The sequence below is a fragment of the Branchiostoma belcheri genome, unplaced genomic scaffold (assembly GCF_001625305.1).
Source record: "Branchiostoma belcheri isolate BF01 breed outbred unplaced genomic scaffold, Haploidv18h27 scaffold109, whole genome shotgun sequence".
Lineage (NCBI taxonomy): Eukaryota > Metazoa > Chordata > Leptocardii > Amphioxiformes > Branchiostomatidae > Branchiostoma > Branchiostoma belcheri.
In genome coordinates, this window is record NW_017802480.1 from 207,425 (window position 1) to 223,104 (window position 15,680).

At 43.2% G+C, this 15,680-nt stretch overlaps 1 protein-coding gene across 1 annotated transcript; it reads right to left on the minus strand.

The window, feature by feature from the left end:
• Positions 1 to 270: 270 nt before the first annotated feature.
• LOC109480910 (G-protein coupled receptor 161-like) lies at positions 271 to 13,835 on the minus strand. The gene is made up of 6 exons (XM_019783282.1): positions 13,665 to 13,835; positions 9,714 to 10,273; positions 3,187 to 3,328; positions 2,047 to 2,556; positions 1,386 to 1,554; positions 271 to 855 (listed from the first exon to the last, which is right to left on the minus strand). The coding sequence occupies exons 2-6, from the start codon at positions 10,187 to 10,189 to the stop codon at positions 548 to 550; spliced, it is 1,605 nt and encodes a 534-aa protein (XP_019638841.1). The 5' UTR covers positions 10,190 to 10,273; positions 13,665 to 13,835; the 3' UTR covers positions 271 to 547.
• Positions 13,836 to 15,680: the final 1,845 nt, after the last annotated feature.

The window sequence follows — 15,680 nt, forward strand, 5'->3', positions numbered from 1 at the left end:
TTTATAAATTGACTGTATTTTATAACAATTGGCACTTGATGGCATGAAATGATGAAGGCCTATAGTGGTGGTGAAGGTGCTAGATTTATAATGGTATGAAGCTGGAAGCTGAAACTCATGTTTTACATACTGGATATCCTCTTGTGCATTTAGCCCATCTGGGCAAGAACATGCAATAAAGATTCATATCATATCATATCATATCATATCATATCATATCATATCATATCATATCATATCATTAAAACAAGTGCTGAACCGAAACCAGGTTCAACCGGAAAGTTCTTTTATATAAAGGACAGTTTATTGAACAACAAATGTACATCAGAAATATCGATGAAAACTTTGCAACTACAAAACACGTATTGCATTGACTCTAGTGTTTTAAGGGCCATGTGACGACAGACGACCACACTACGAGTTTGTATGTCTATTGTACTGGATAACTCCGACAACACATAACTCTACTTCGATAGCACCTGAGCATGAAAGATAAGGAAAGCCCCCTCATTCGTTGAGTCTTTCACAAAATGACAAAATACTGCAGTTATTGTCCGTCCAGACAGGAGGCGTTGCATAAACCCTCATCTATGCTCTCTAAAGAGGGTCTTTGAGAAGCCTTAATAAGTGTGTTACTCGGTCTCCGTCCCCTTTGAAGGGCCTTTTCCAGGGGTAGCGGGTACATGTCCTCGTTTGTAGCTGACGGAGCGTAGCCATTGGACAACGTCATGCCCACGTGGTCTGACGAACCATTCGGAAGTGACGTCACGATCGGAGGGGGTGACGGAAGTGACGTATCACTGGCGGGGGGTGATCCGTAACCAATGGAATCTTCTAGCGTCATCAATGTAGTTCCTGTAAAAAGTATGAAAAAATGTTCATAGAAGAAATACATTTTGATTACTGATTATGTGAACGATGCTATATATATGATCTACAAATACATTATATACATGTGAATGTATTTGGGGCAACATACACAGAACAGCAGTTTGCTAGGCTATATCATGTGAAGGTACACATAATGAATATTCTTTGCATTCCCTTTCATCTCTCTTATCCTATAACCAGTTTTAAGAAATCAAAGTAACCAGATATTTTGGTGGTTGCAAAGACAGTATCAAATTTGCCAGGCAGTATCCCTTTGCCAGACAGTTACTATTTCTCGGGTGGCGAAATGGTAACTGTCTGGCAAATGGATACTGCCTGGCAAATTTGATACTCTCTTTGCAGTCACCAAAAGACCTGCTTGGATATTAACTAAAACTGGCTATAGAATAACAAAAGTAATGCAAATAAAATGCATGATGTTAACCTTCACGTGATATAGCCTTGCAAATTACTGTACAGTGTATTCTGACGGAAATACATTTAGTTCTGCTCACCTGAGTCGTCGCTATGAATACTTGTGCGCCTGCCGGTGTTGTCTGTCCCGGATGTGGTGCTGTAGGTATCAGTCCGCAGGGCAATGGCGGCTATCAGCTGATGTGACATGCCCAGGTCTGTGATGCGCACGGAGATGCTGAGAGCGCGGGTCCTGGACTCACGCCGCCCCTGGAAGGAAGGAAACATATATGGTCATTAGAAAACATCGCGAAATTTTTACTGTTCCGCGAGAGTACGAAACGAAAATGGCGACGGATAGAAATACCGCGCTGTTCTGATGGACCGTTGGAATAATGATGTTAAGTATGGATACAATTCACCCAAACCGGTAAAACGATGAAGGGCTATAAAAAACAAATTTTGGAAAATCGATCGGGTGGCGCTGGCATTGGAATAGGGTGACGAAACATACAGAGTTAAAACGCTGTCAATCAGTTGAAATCCAATTTCGACTCACTCACATCGGGACCCAAACATACAACCATCGCCACCCATAACAATAATTTCGTCTCGAAGGTAACAGAAAAGTGTAGTACAAAAGTCAATTGTATCAAATCAGTTTGAGCCTCTCGTAATCAGCGACGCCAGGTAATCGGTAAAACTGCACTTGCTTTGCAAAAAATGGCATCTAATGTATATATCCAGTAAGTAGTAACTTACCCGTCGCCCTAGGCCGCTTCTCCATCCCCTGCGGCCGTACAGCCTGTCGTCCCCGCACAGCAGCAGCACGAGTTCCTTCCGAACCGTTCTGTTCCACACCCCGTACATCAGGGGGTGACAGACGCTCCCGCAGAACGACAGGCACACCACCACGCTCTGTATCCATGGTGACAGACTACCCGGTCCGTGCGCAGCCTGGTACATCAGACACACGGCGTAGGGCGCCCACGGAATGATGAACGAGCCTAACACGAAGACTAAAGTTCTGGCGGCTTTCCATTGTTTACCTGTCCTGACGTAGAGGGGGCACTGTAGACCGGTGTCGGGGGAGTCGGCGTCCGGTCCGCGGTTTCCGACGTGGATTTTGCGCGATTTTGTCCGGGCGACTTGGAGAATGTGCCAGTAGCAGAACAACATTTCGAGCAGCGGCGCGACGAAACATGACGTGGTCCAGACGATGGAGTAAGACAAACTTCTGTCCCACTGTACGGCACAGCTCGCCTTGGACACCTGTAGTGATACATGAGGTAAAATGTCACCAAGAAATTGATGATTATCAAATTTACGGTAAGTATTTTTGGGGGTTTTCCTGATCTCCGGGAAGTGTTTTGTATTTTTCTGAATTTATTAGAACCGCACAGTATGGTCGTGGGGGAAATATTTACCTAATATAGCTAAGCACCTATGTCACTAGTAGGGGTCTCGTACCCGATTGAAGTGCATCATATTCTCAAACGATTGCATGATAAACCATGGTTTATGTTTCATACCATGATTACACGGTGCATATTCTTGGCGCTCACAACCCTGTCAATCAACTGAAGCCCAATATTCGCCCACTCATTTCCAAACCATTCAAACTATCCCAAACCAGTGCCACCCAAAAACAAAACTTCCGTCCCGTAGGTAATTACTTAGCCTCTGCCAGGCTTCGGAAGGCGGCTGGAAAGAGTAGAAATCGGCCAAATAGAGAGATAACATGCTGAGGGAGTGGTTGATCCGCGCTTAGAGAACAGTTTGCCGCACCCGAACTGTTCTCTAAGCGCGGACCAACTCCCTCAGCATGTTATCTCTCTATTTGGCCAATTTCTACTCTTTCAAGCCGTCTCCCGAAGCCCGGTAGAGACTAATCCTACTGACCTGGAACTGGTATTTTCCCCATCCGAAGAGCGGGGGCAGCGCGATGACAGTAGCGTGCAGCCAGATGTAGAACAGCAGCTGGTACCCGCGCAGTGGGGTGATGATGTCAGGGTACATCATGGGTCGGACTATGGCGTAGTACCTGGGGATATATCATTAAAATAAAGTAAGTCGTTATCAATACATGTACTCAGAAAGAAGTAAGTATCATTGGAACTAAGGATGAAACCAGATGTAGAACAGCAGCAGTGGGGTGATGCTATCAGGGTTCATCATGGGACGGACTATGGCGTAGTACCTGGAAACATAGCATCAAATATAGGTTTAAGTTTATCATACATGTACTCAGAAAGAAGTAAGTATCATTAGGAACTAAAGATGAAACCAGATGTAGAACAACAGCAGTGGGGTGATGATATCGGAGTACATCATGGGACGGACTATGGCGTAGTACCTGCGACTTGAGATTATGCAGAAAAACTAAGTATGAAGAGGAAATAACGAAGAAACCACATGTCCCTGTCAATAATATACACATTAGCAATCGTTCCATATATATGTACTAGTTGCCGTATTTACATCTAGCAAATGTCGTTGAATTAAGTTCTTTTTCTGTGTAAATATTGAAATGAGAACATGTCAGAGACTCAGAGTACAATGTATGTACGTATACATATTACCGTCCTTAGTGTAGTATGGACTCAACGTTCATGAAGGTTAGATATCAGGTAAACGATACTCGTTTACGAGACAGTTAAGACTCTATTAGTATTACCGGATTTATACGTGGAGTTTTTATCTATATTTAGTAGGAATATCATTTTATCCAGTAGTAGAGTTTGAATTGTCTACGGCAGCTGTAGTATTGTACTAGTGGTGACATATGCGGATGCCTTTTGGATTACGTCGTTTTTCTTTTGGTTCCAAATTTAGGTCTAATCCCGTTGGGCGGATTTCTCTAAGCCTTTGCATGTGACTGTAATCATGTCGGGCCATATGGCAGAACGTGCCACGAAAAATCCTCACCAAAAAGAGCGGAGAGACCAGGCTAGAGACGTAAAACCTAGCCTGGGTTCCAGACCCATAGCACACTGGACACAAATATCTCAGTGAGCCTGGCTTGCACACTGAGATATTTTGTGTCCAGTGTGCTTTGGGTCTGGCATCCAGGCTACGTAAAACCACGAACAAATAGATACCATGGATATGCTTGGATATTTAGTGATGACCGCAAGCATGTCTGTATATAAGGTCTGAGGGCGCGGCTACATTCTACGTCGTACAAGTTTCGAGCGGACTGTGACAGAACCAACGGTCAACAAGAATCTAAGACAGCCTTTCCAGCAACAAGCCAGCTAGCTGAATGTTACAGGACACATGCACAACTATCCCAAGAACGCCATCAGTTATCGTACGACCATCGTACGACCATCGCGCGACAATTGTACGACGTATGCGATCGGGTCCTAACAACAACACCATTTGTACAAGAACATGTACCAATCTGTTTGAAACAATAGAAATTCAACTAGACATGTGTTTGGGAGATATCAATGAGCTTTTACTGTTCTTGACCGCACTTCCATGTCCTCTCAGTTGAAGTTTATCACTCTGGTTGAAACGTGAACCCACATCTATTCTTAAACATGGAAAAACTGGGTCAGATAAAAGTATCTCTGATCCGGAAATAGTTTTGCCTACTAGTAGTAGATTAGATACTTCATGAATGTGCTGCAAAATGATAACTTCTTATGAATGGGCCTATCAGATTTAGAAATTTTATATCTTTCCTTTACATAATCATGATAATGATGCGGTTTTTCATGTTCTATATATATATATGGCCTTTAGAATTGGTTTTGGGGTTTGGGAAAAAATAGCACCATCCACCGCCCTTCATTCTGCATTTGGTTGAAGTCTTTTTCTGAATACACATATCAGATTTAGAAATTTTGTATTTTTCTTTACACAATAATGCGATGTTTCATGTTATGACCTTTTAGAATAGACTTTTTAAAAAAATAGCACCGGCCACCACCCTTCATTCTACATTTGGGTGACGTCTCTGCTCTATTTGTGTTGCTAATAAAAACTGCGTTCCGTTTTGGATTGCTTTTATTTTGAGACCAAACCGCAAAACGCTATAGGGGTGCATATTTCTGGATTAAAAATTTCCAAACAAAGATTTTGTGAAAAACTGAACCCATAGGGGGTGCATATTTTTGGACTAGGAATTTCCAAACACAGAACTCTGGAAAACAGAACAGCGGAGACGAGAGACAGTTACAACGTCTAAAATTCCTGTGGTTTTGTCCTGGGATGCTATGTTAGTATGTACTACTGTGGATGACACCACACCGTGCATTTTAACCTGGCTCTGTTGAAAGAACAGAAAAAATGCCCCCCCCCCCCTCGACAAAAATATGTCAAGATTCATATGTTTCGTCCACCGACAAAAGTAGGATAGCATATTAGCAGATCGAAGGATAGTAGAATTTAGGCGAAAAGGGTCTGTAATTGGCCAGGCAATCAGAGTAAATCGTGCCGTAAGGGCATTAACATTTCCCCTTGGAAGCAAATGATCTGTCAATGGTGGCCAAACTGTCCTGGCGAAGAATTCTCTCTCGATCCCGTATTGGTAGTTTTCTGTACTCTCCTAGCAGAGGTTTGGGTTTTGGGTTTATTTCTGGCGTGTTTTTCGACATTTTTATCGGGGTTTCTTCCAGTGCAAAAAAGAAACCCCTCTAAAAAGGTCTCTAAAAAGGCCCACGTTAAAAATACCCCAAAACCCAAACCTCTGCTTGGAGAGTAAGTTTGCTGGAGACCACGGAAAAAGAGAACGAAAAGACGTATCAAGAAACCAGTTCAACGACAGATAGGCAAGGAAATAATCAGGACCCAGAATTCCCGATCACTTGTAACATCCGAGACATCCACGGAATTTTCGTCCTGTCGCTGGGAACTACAGACGTGTTTAGCACGGAGACAGGTAATGAATTACTTGTACATAAATCGTCTATATTTCCCTCAACAGGTCTTTAATTAGCTGTCCAGGCCTGGCTTGGTCCTCTTGTATCAGGAATAGTCCTTACCCAGACACCGTGCCGAGCTAAGTGATGTTTTCTTTGCCGGTCTCTGGCGGGTAACCTAAATACTTTCAGGGGTGCTGACAAATATAGAATCACAGATAGGCAATTTTAGCTCTTGCTCTAGGCGAGTGAAGAGAGATGGAAGTTTTAAGTGTATCTGAGAGTAGTCTAAACAACCAGACTAAACAATCGTGAACGTGAGTTTAAACATGGAGTTTAAAAACAGTATAAGGAGAGTTTGGCCACCGTAATACTAAAGTTCATTCACCCGCGCCAGAGGCAAAATTATAAATGAAATGAAATGAAATGAAATACCTTTATTGTACATTCATGCCACGACGGGGTAGGTACAGGTCAAGACTTAACAGACACATAACAAACATATATAAAAAAAGTGTAGACAAAAGATACACTGCTTGACTTAGACATACATACGTAATATTATAATCTCCAAGCAGATCCTAGGGTGGCAAAAGACAGTTTCCATTGGCCAGAGAGGGTGGCGTATTGGACCCTCTCTGGCCAATGGCTAGCCTCTACCAGGCTTCGGGAGGCGGCTGGAAAGAGTAGAAATCGGCCACATTGAGAGATAGCATGCCATGTTTGGTCGGCTCGGGAGCGGCAAACTGTACGAGTACCCTCCAGCCGACCAAACTCCCTTGGTATGCTTTTTCTCTAGCCGATTTCTACTCTTTTCAGCCGCCTCCCGAAGCCTGGTAGAGGCTAGCCATTGGATACTGTCTTTTGCCACCCTAGGATCTGCTTGGAGATCAGCAAAATTAACCCTGAGCTGGGGGCTATTCTGAGAGGACAAAGGAACGGGGTTGTCAGCAGAAATCCAACCATGTTAGCTCACTGTCTGTCTGTCAACACACCCAGTCGTCATACTACAACGGTAGCTGCGTGTAACATGTAAATAGACCCGCAGCCAGCAGCCCTGAGCGCAGTAAATTAGGCACCCCGGTGATAGGTCGCGCCCCACGGTACACCTACTGGGCACCAGGCTAAAAATAGCATCTACATCAATCAAACAAATGGCATTGAATCAATGCATGGAGCTGGAATACAAATATACAAGGATTTACATGTTTTGTTTTCATTATTCAGTCGGCAGTTTCAAAAGCTGCAGTTCAATTAGTTTGCATTTTTCTAGCTTTACGTAGTCGCGTTAGGTGAGGTTAAGTGGAAACTATATCTGGCCCTTGAAAACCCGCTGTCAGCAAAATGCAGTCTGAACAACTTGCTAAGAAGCGAGGGCCTCTACACACCTTACAAAAACATTGGTCTGAAGTTGAAAGGCCGGTCACGACGACGAAATAACAGAAACAAGAAATTATCCAAACATTTCATTCACTGTGCCCCAGGCCCAGATTATGTGATCTCGTAGCAAAATATACAGATGATAAGTGATGAATCGTAGCCTGGTGGCCAGTCTCTCATGGAGTGAATTTGCTAGCCTCTATCAGGCTTCGGTAGGAGGTTTGAAAGGGAAGAAATTGGCCAAATAAAGAGATAACATGCCGAGGGAGTTGGTCGGCCAGAGAAGGTCCATTTGCCTGCACGGACCCTCTCTGGCCGGTCAACTCCTCTGGCCAATTAAATCCCCTTTTAGGCCGATTTCTACTATAAGGTAAGGTATTCAGCATGCAAAGGAGTCTGGTGGAGACTATGAGTTTGCCCCCAACAGGCTCAACTAGGCAATCTCCAAGCAGATGTCTGGCGGCAAAAGTATGGCGGTTAGACGTTATGGAACTGGCCATGTAGAGACAGTCCTCAGTCGCTCGGTGGCCTAATGGACACTCCTCTGACCTTGCCACCGTAGGATCTGCTTAGGAGATAAGCTCGATGAACCCGGTCGTTTCGCTCTGCTTGCGTTAGTTTATCGACACCTATCCTCGCACACGGCTGCTAATCCTTTGTTACTAATAATACCTGACCTGGGGGACATGTGTACCGAGAAGCCACGCCTTGTTTATCCCACACCGACACGACAAGGCGACATCGGACCCAGAAATAGCGCTCGGCGGCCCGGGTAAAAACATTTCTCGTGCAGCTGCCATGTCCCACCAGACGTGTTCAACATTGACACTCGCGTACAGGCGAGAAATTCAAGAATAGAACGTCTGTTATTCCTCAAGTTGGTAATGTTATGTTATGGAGTTAGGGTCTATCAGACTACAATTGCGTGAGAACAGTAGAAATTGGTAGCATCACAATACTTATATTATTAATAGGCCTGGAGAGTCAGTCAGCAAATGGTGACTAAACGGCGGTGGCTAAACTCCCCTGGCCAATAATTCTCCCCTTTTGTCTTAATTTCAGTGTTTTGTACCAGTGTTGCCAGTCTAAGGAAAAAGAATGAAACCCCTAGTATAAACGGTGGACCCATCCCCTGGCCAGTCAGACTCTATTTTTGCCGAAGTCTATTATCCCAATCTGGTAAAGGCTAGCGGTAGAGACTAGGTTAGGGTCACAGTTTTTAAAATCACCCTTTGTCCGATCACTAGACTACCGATATTTCTAAGAAACGAAATGCACACGGGCTATGGGTTGCTTGTGTGGCCCTTTTTTGTAGACTCTGGTGCTTTAAATGTATCAACAGCCTCTCTGTGTTTCAAGCCGACCTCGCATTGACTCCATCGCCCCAGTAACAGGCGAAATTCACCCAGCGAAAAATCTGTTTAGAAAGAACACAAGCCTTTACCCTGAACAATGGCGGCCTTGTACAGCTTTCTTTTGTCTGATCTGGGAGATTATACCTCCCCAGAGTTTTGATGGACAGTTCAAATATCCCCATTTTCCACGACCTGGTTTCCTTCTTTTATTCGGAGCCAGTAACTCAGTTCATTCCCTTTGTCTGGCCGATCGCCGAACATTCTAGTTCGTTGCTACGGTTCACGGTATAATGGAAGTAGACCCAGAAACGGTCCTGCTATAAATATCGCATATTTCCAGGCATTAACCTTATTTTTAGAAAGAGTAAACAGCAAGTGGCAATTTGGATCCCTGTGGTCTCTTTTTCTAACTTTAGACTTTTTTTGCTGGGATGAATGCAAATGCTTGTTTACGCCAAAGTTAAAATGCTCCATCGAATATTTATATAATATATTTATATCCTTGCAAATTGCGACTGTTATTCTGTTACGAAACATCGGAATAAAAAGTACAATAATACCCATTTAACTGTGAGAATATGAAAATAAAACACAATTTTTTCATATTTTGCCATCCCATTTGTGTACCGGGGTCCGACACACTCTCCAACTCCAAGCACAAGTTAATATATGCCCCGTTTTTTCTGGGGTAGCGGGGCATATATAGAAAGGTGACAATCTTCCCCACCAACCTCTGCTTGGAGACAGAGTAGTCCCATACTCCCAGGCATTTAAGTTATAAAAGTGAAAAAAAAAAAAGAAATCACCAGAACGCAGAACTCACCTGTCTATTGCAATAATGCCGAGTGTGAGCAGGCTGGCAGAACTGACCAACACGGTGACGAAACCGGTGAAATTGCACCAAACCACCCCAAAAATCCACCTTCTCAGGACCGCACTGGCAGCACTGAACGGAAAGACGAGTAGGGACAGTAGGAAGTTGGACACGGTCAGGCTGAAGACGAACTTATTGCTGACCGTCAGTAGGTACGCTTTCCTCCATAGCGTGAACGCCACCAGAAAGTTCCCCACGCAAGACGCGAGAAATATCAAAATTATTGCACTGGTTTGCCCTGCAACATATTGAGTAGTATAGACGGAGCCCTCCGAGTCATCCAGTGAGGGGGAGACAGTCCATGGCGGTCCGTTGCCTGTAGTGTTTGAAGTGTTTTCTGGAAGAGGGGTCGTCCAGAGTCTTGATCCAAAGACGGGATCGGTAGAGTTCGTCATGTTGTTTGTAAGGATCCATCCTTCTACCATTTTCAACTGGAGCTCTCCTTAGCTTGTGCGGCGTGTTTTCTTACAGGTTCATAGTGTAGACTCCGGAAACAGTAGTAGAACGACCTGTAAGGAAAAGATAATGCATTGTTAAATTAAACAAGTCTTAGACGTATGAACCAATGGATACTGTCTGGCCAATTTGATACTGTCTGGCCAATTTGATACTGTCTGGCCAATTTGATACTGTCTGGCCAATTTGATACTGTCTGGTCAATTTGATAAGGTCTTTGCGACCACCTAAAGATCTGCTTGGAGAAGTTACGTTCGAAGCATTCAGAGCTAGTTGGGAGTAGGTCGTGTACTGGTTGGGAAATAACAGGATCTGAAATGGTTGGGACATAGTCGGCAAGATTTTGATGTAGGTGTGCCCTGAATCTGGACAGACTGCTCCCAACCTTCAGCAAACCATTTGTGCTTTCTTTTCTGAGTCGGTGGCGACATTAAAAAACAAGTTTAAGACTTGAGTGTGCTATCACCTTGTCTTGTCAGTAAGCGGTGCAAAAATAAACTGGTTCGCTGACTTGGTCGGGTACAAGGTCGGAGGAAGGTTCTGAATGTGTGACAGGGGCTTCGGTGGTGTTACTTGTTGTTACTACTAGTACAGTACATAGTGCGTCTATGTAGTGTACATGTGATAACCCATGTGTCTGTGTCCTGTCTGTTAGCAACTGTCAGTCAACTGTGAAGAATGCAGTTATTTTAGGACCGCTTCTCTCCCCATTTGTTTTGCCTGCAGGTTTGCTCGGGAAAAGGTCATTTCCGCACAGTTTCTGGAGCACGGAAGACTAGAATAGAACTATCGTCTAGAACAGTTGACGGTTTATAGATGTCTCGGGGTAGCCTCTACCAGGCTTCGGGAGACGGCTGAAAAGAGTAGAAACCGTCAAACACTGAAATAGGGAGATAACATGCCGAGAGAATTGGCCGGGTGCGGCAAAATGTACTCTCTACCGGACCAACCTCGGCATGTTATCTCTCTCTATTTGGCCGATTTCTACTCTTTCCAGCCGTCTCCCGAAGCCTGGCGTGCAGCGAACCTCGACATTTTACATTTTGCTTCTTTCGTATCACGTAGCCTCCAACAGGCCTTCCTACGGGGTACAGACCGGGCACAAAAGTACATATGGCCAGGAGAGTCAATCCGCGAGAGAGACAGAAAGCAACTCTAGATTAATTAGGTGGCTAAATTTCCCTCACCAGTTATTTTCCTTATTTATTATTTGGCTTAATTTTATGATTTTCCAGCGTTGCAAGTCTGGTGGAGACTACGTATCGCGTATATAAAATCTATTTGAAGCTCAATGGTATCACGTACGTTTATTGAAAAGCAGCAGTTTACGATCGTATGGGGATGGCAACCGTAAAATTCAACTTCTGAAAGTTAGAGCTATGTCTAAATCCCAGACGATTTCATTACACAGAAAACTGGAAAGGTATCTACAAAGGACTGTTGACAAAAAACGTACTTGATGTCGTCTGTCAATATAACGGACAAAAGGAACTCGATTAGTAAGCTTTTGGATCAGCAAATAAAAGAGAATCCAAAATATGAAAACAAACAGTGTTAGCCCTAGGGACAGGATCTTCTTCCCTTTATTTACAAGTTTTGAAATAAACAGATCGTTTATTGACGAAAGTGGGGCATAGATTTACCTGATATAGTCCGTTTACCATACAGGAAAGGTGACTGTGGCATGCGGCCGTCGTGTTTTGGTGACCGGTTGGGCTGAAAAGAACCTCTAGGCAAGGACAAATCTAGCTTCTACATGTACCAGGATCCCTAGGTTTGCTTGAAAAATAGTAATCCAGATTCCTTCTGGCATAGACTAGATCTATTCAGTCTATTTCGCCAATTCTACTATTTTGTTCCGCACTTTTTGGACCCTGGTGATGCTATAACAAAGTTACAAGGAAAGCTTTCGGCGTACTTTAGAAGTACGCATAGAATGCTTTTCCCGTCATAGTGCAAAAAAATCGTAACAGTCGGTCCCATTACTAGTAGAAAAAAACATCCCAAAACGCGCTGTGTTGTGTAAATGGGTTATTTGCACATTCTAGACAATGGAGTTATTTATTCCTCCCACCCAGACAAATGTATTCTTTTCACAAAGCCTTGTTTCCTGATCGGACACCACTGTAAACAACATGACAACTATTTGAGACATCGGTAACACAGGGCATGATCTAGTCTATACCAGCCTGACTACTCGTACGATGGTTTAGTAAAGAGAGAACAATTTTCTAGGGGAGTCCAGCCTCTACCAGGCTTCGGGAGGAGGCTGGAAAGAGTAGAAATCGGCCATGAGAGATAGCATGCCAGCCAGGGTAGTTGATCTGCTGGCAAACTGTTCTCTCCAGCAGACCATCACCAACTACCGATTTCTACTCTTTCCAGTCGCCTCTCGAAGCCTGGTAGAGGCTAAGGGGAGTCTGCATTCAGAGAAAATTTATCCATTATGATATGCTGTCGCTATGGTCTACTAAAGGCCTACTAGCCTACGCTGTTACAGTAAAGGGAGAACAATTTTCCAGGGGAGTCTGCATTTGGAGAAATGTTAATACCCTTACCGCGGCTCACTGGTGGTGGCCAAATATTCAAATATATATTGACTCTATTTTTTGCTGATGATCCACAAGACATACTATAGGAAAGACCTAAATTCTGCAGACTAGCTACTAGTATTTTACAGTATAAGCTGTAGGTTATTTTCTTATTCCGGACATCTGGCGGAAGTGTGAACTTGATTTTTCACGGCAGTAACCGGATATCGCTCGTTATCTAGATAAAACAGCACGCTACTGGTATATTTTTCTCGGAACACCGAGCCATACGATTCGGTTTAGTTTGGATTAAAGTGGGGAGAGGAATGAGCAAAACACTCACGGAACTTAAATCTTTACTTCTTTTTATACTATGCTGTTGAGTGTCGAATCGCGTAATATCGTTTAAATCGTATATTTGTGATTCCTGGTCTTGCTTTTAGTGGCCACTAGCTTTGCTTAGTGTAGTGTATACATTTGTACATAGTACTGCAGGCTTGCCGTGTTAGTCATTGTTCTACTATTCTTTATCTATACTATTCTTTATCTATATAAACGGCAGACTAAGCCGTCAGACATGAGTCATCTGACGCACCGTGTATAACGCGGGCCTGTGACGAGTCGTACAAAAATTGCATCAGGCTCAGACAGACGCAGTCCAGGCCGGATACATCAGAACATAAACATTTGATAAGCAAGGTTATCAGGTATAATATTACATCAAGGAATATCTAAAAGCCCCATTTTTAAAGGTAAGAACAATGGTGTAGAACGCATGGTCGCTCATTCGAGATTTATAGACATAGGCGCGGCTTGGGACGGCTGTGTTTTGGGTAGCGTGGCCCATGCGTTACACCCATGCACAAGACTCGGTAAAAATAAGCATTAAAAGCTGTAATATTGAGATTTTTACCTGTGTCCTGTGCTGGAGTCGTTGGTGGTAGGACCGTAGAGCAAAATCCACTGGGGGTAGAGTTTTTGTGCGCTAAAGAATCACATATACAGGCAGATACAGGCTTCGCTGTGGCTTGTACCGGTGCCGTCCGCTTGTGGGCCGCAGTTGACTGATTCAATCCGAACTGAATGGAGCGTGCCATTCAATTATAGGGTAGAACTCCCGGTAAATTTTGTGAATCTGCTAAACAAACGTCAACGCTTAAGACCAGGTAAGGTTTGTTTTACGAACAATATAAAAGTTAGGGTGTTTTTTAATGTTTTGTTGCTTATAACAGCTGTTTATAGAAGATAAAAATATGTTGTTTTGGATTAACGAATGGTAGAGTCCGTACCCCGGGGCGCGACTCCCAAATTTGCAACACAATCACCCGACGTGCCCCGGGAGGGTGCCGGGTCATCTGAACCGCGGGTGCCCCGGGGAATACAGCCGCCTGCCAAAAACGGAAACATTAATTTCGCCAGGAATAGCTCGGCTAATTATAGAAACAATGAATCATGCAGCGCGGGACGACATCTGGGTGTGAGCGAAGGACAAAGATATCCCTTGTTCGAATGTGGGAAGAAATTAACTCACGCAGACCCTTCAAATGAGAAATATGCTCAAATGTTTATTATTGTACATAACGGTACCATTTAGCAGTTGGGGGATTTTATGTCAATTCATTTAGCTGTGGACTTTCTTTGAATAATTAGATTTATATTATTAGATATAGTCTAAATCTACTCAAATAAACCACACTAAAGTAGCTAACGCTGTATTGCATATGTTTGCTAAAGACTATACAGTGATACATGTAGTCTCTACCAGACTCCTTTGCAGGCTGAATAAATAGTAGAAATCGGCAAAGGGGGAAATCATTGGCCAGAGGAGTTGGCCGGCCATAGAGGGTCCAGTTTGCCTGCACTACTATGATACATGTATAATGCTGATACCATACTGTCACATTGCGAAAGATAGATATTTTACCCGCTAAGAACGAAAAAAACATGCATAATTATTGTAGTTTACACACAAATGAAAGGGCTTGAGCTATATATAGCACTTTCACATCACCAAGACAGTACTTTTACTTACCACCTGGAACAAAAGGAAACAAAAATAGATTTTCCCTATGTCGTAAAACCTGTTTGTGCTGTTAATTAAAGGGGCGGGATGTTATCCTAATGGATCACCGGGACTGTTGTCTGTAATCACTTCCCTCAGCACGCCACATCTGGTAACTTTTACTCAGCAGGTTTTAATAAGGATTTCCTCGAGCTCTTCAACCTCCCGTAATAATCTTCTTACTCTGAATAGCCTTTTGCGAACAGGAAGTTTAAGTTAGGCCAAGAATTTAACCTTCTTGGTCAGACATTTAGCGTCCGATTTAAATTTCGCAACGAAGCAATAGTCTTTCAATAGGCTCACAAAACAACTGACTTCAAATCTACTACTACTTGTAAGATTATATTTTTGAGAGGGATAATAAAGTCTTTTGAGAGAAAACTTTTATGATATTGTTGCAAGCCTTCATTCAAACATCGCTTCTGTCGCGATGCCCGTGGGCGAAGTGTTCTTTGTTTCACAGGGCTCAATTAAAAACTTTCTTACTCAAAAACCTTACTCAAACTCGATGTGCAAACTAATTGGGTTATAGGTGGCCCACAAATGGGACAAACCAATGATCTTACCCCCTGAAATTGAATATAAAACACACAGAACCTATTTCTAGCGCTAGCATTGGGTGTTGTGTATTTTTTTTTTATCAAGGAGCTTCAAACGTACCCTTTGGTATTACATTGTTCATGTCACATGGTAGAAATCGCAAGTTGATGATTACATCAGCCGACAGCCTGAATTTGTTATCGGCCTTTTCTAAGATTGTCTGTAATCTCGAATTACATGTTTCCCAAAATAGAGTCATGTTTTTCACATGTCATTACTGTGACAATGAGAACTGCTAGGTCATCATCTATTTTTAGAAGCAAAAAT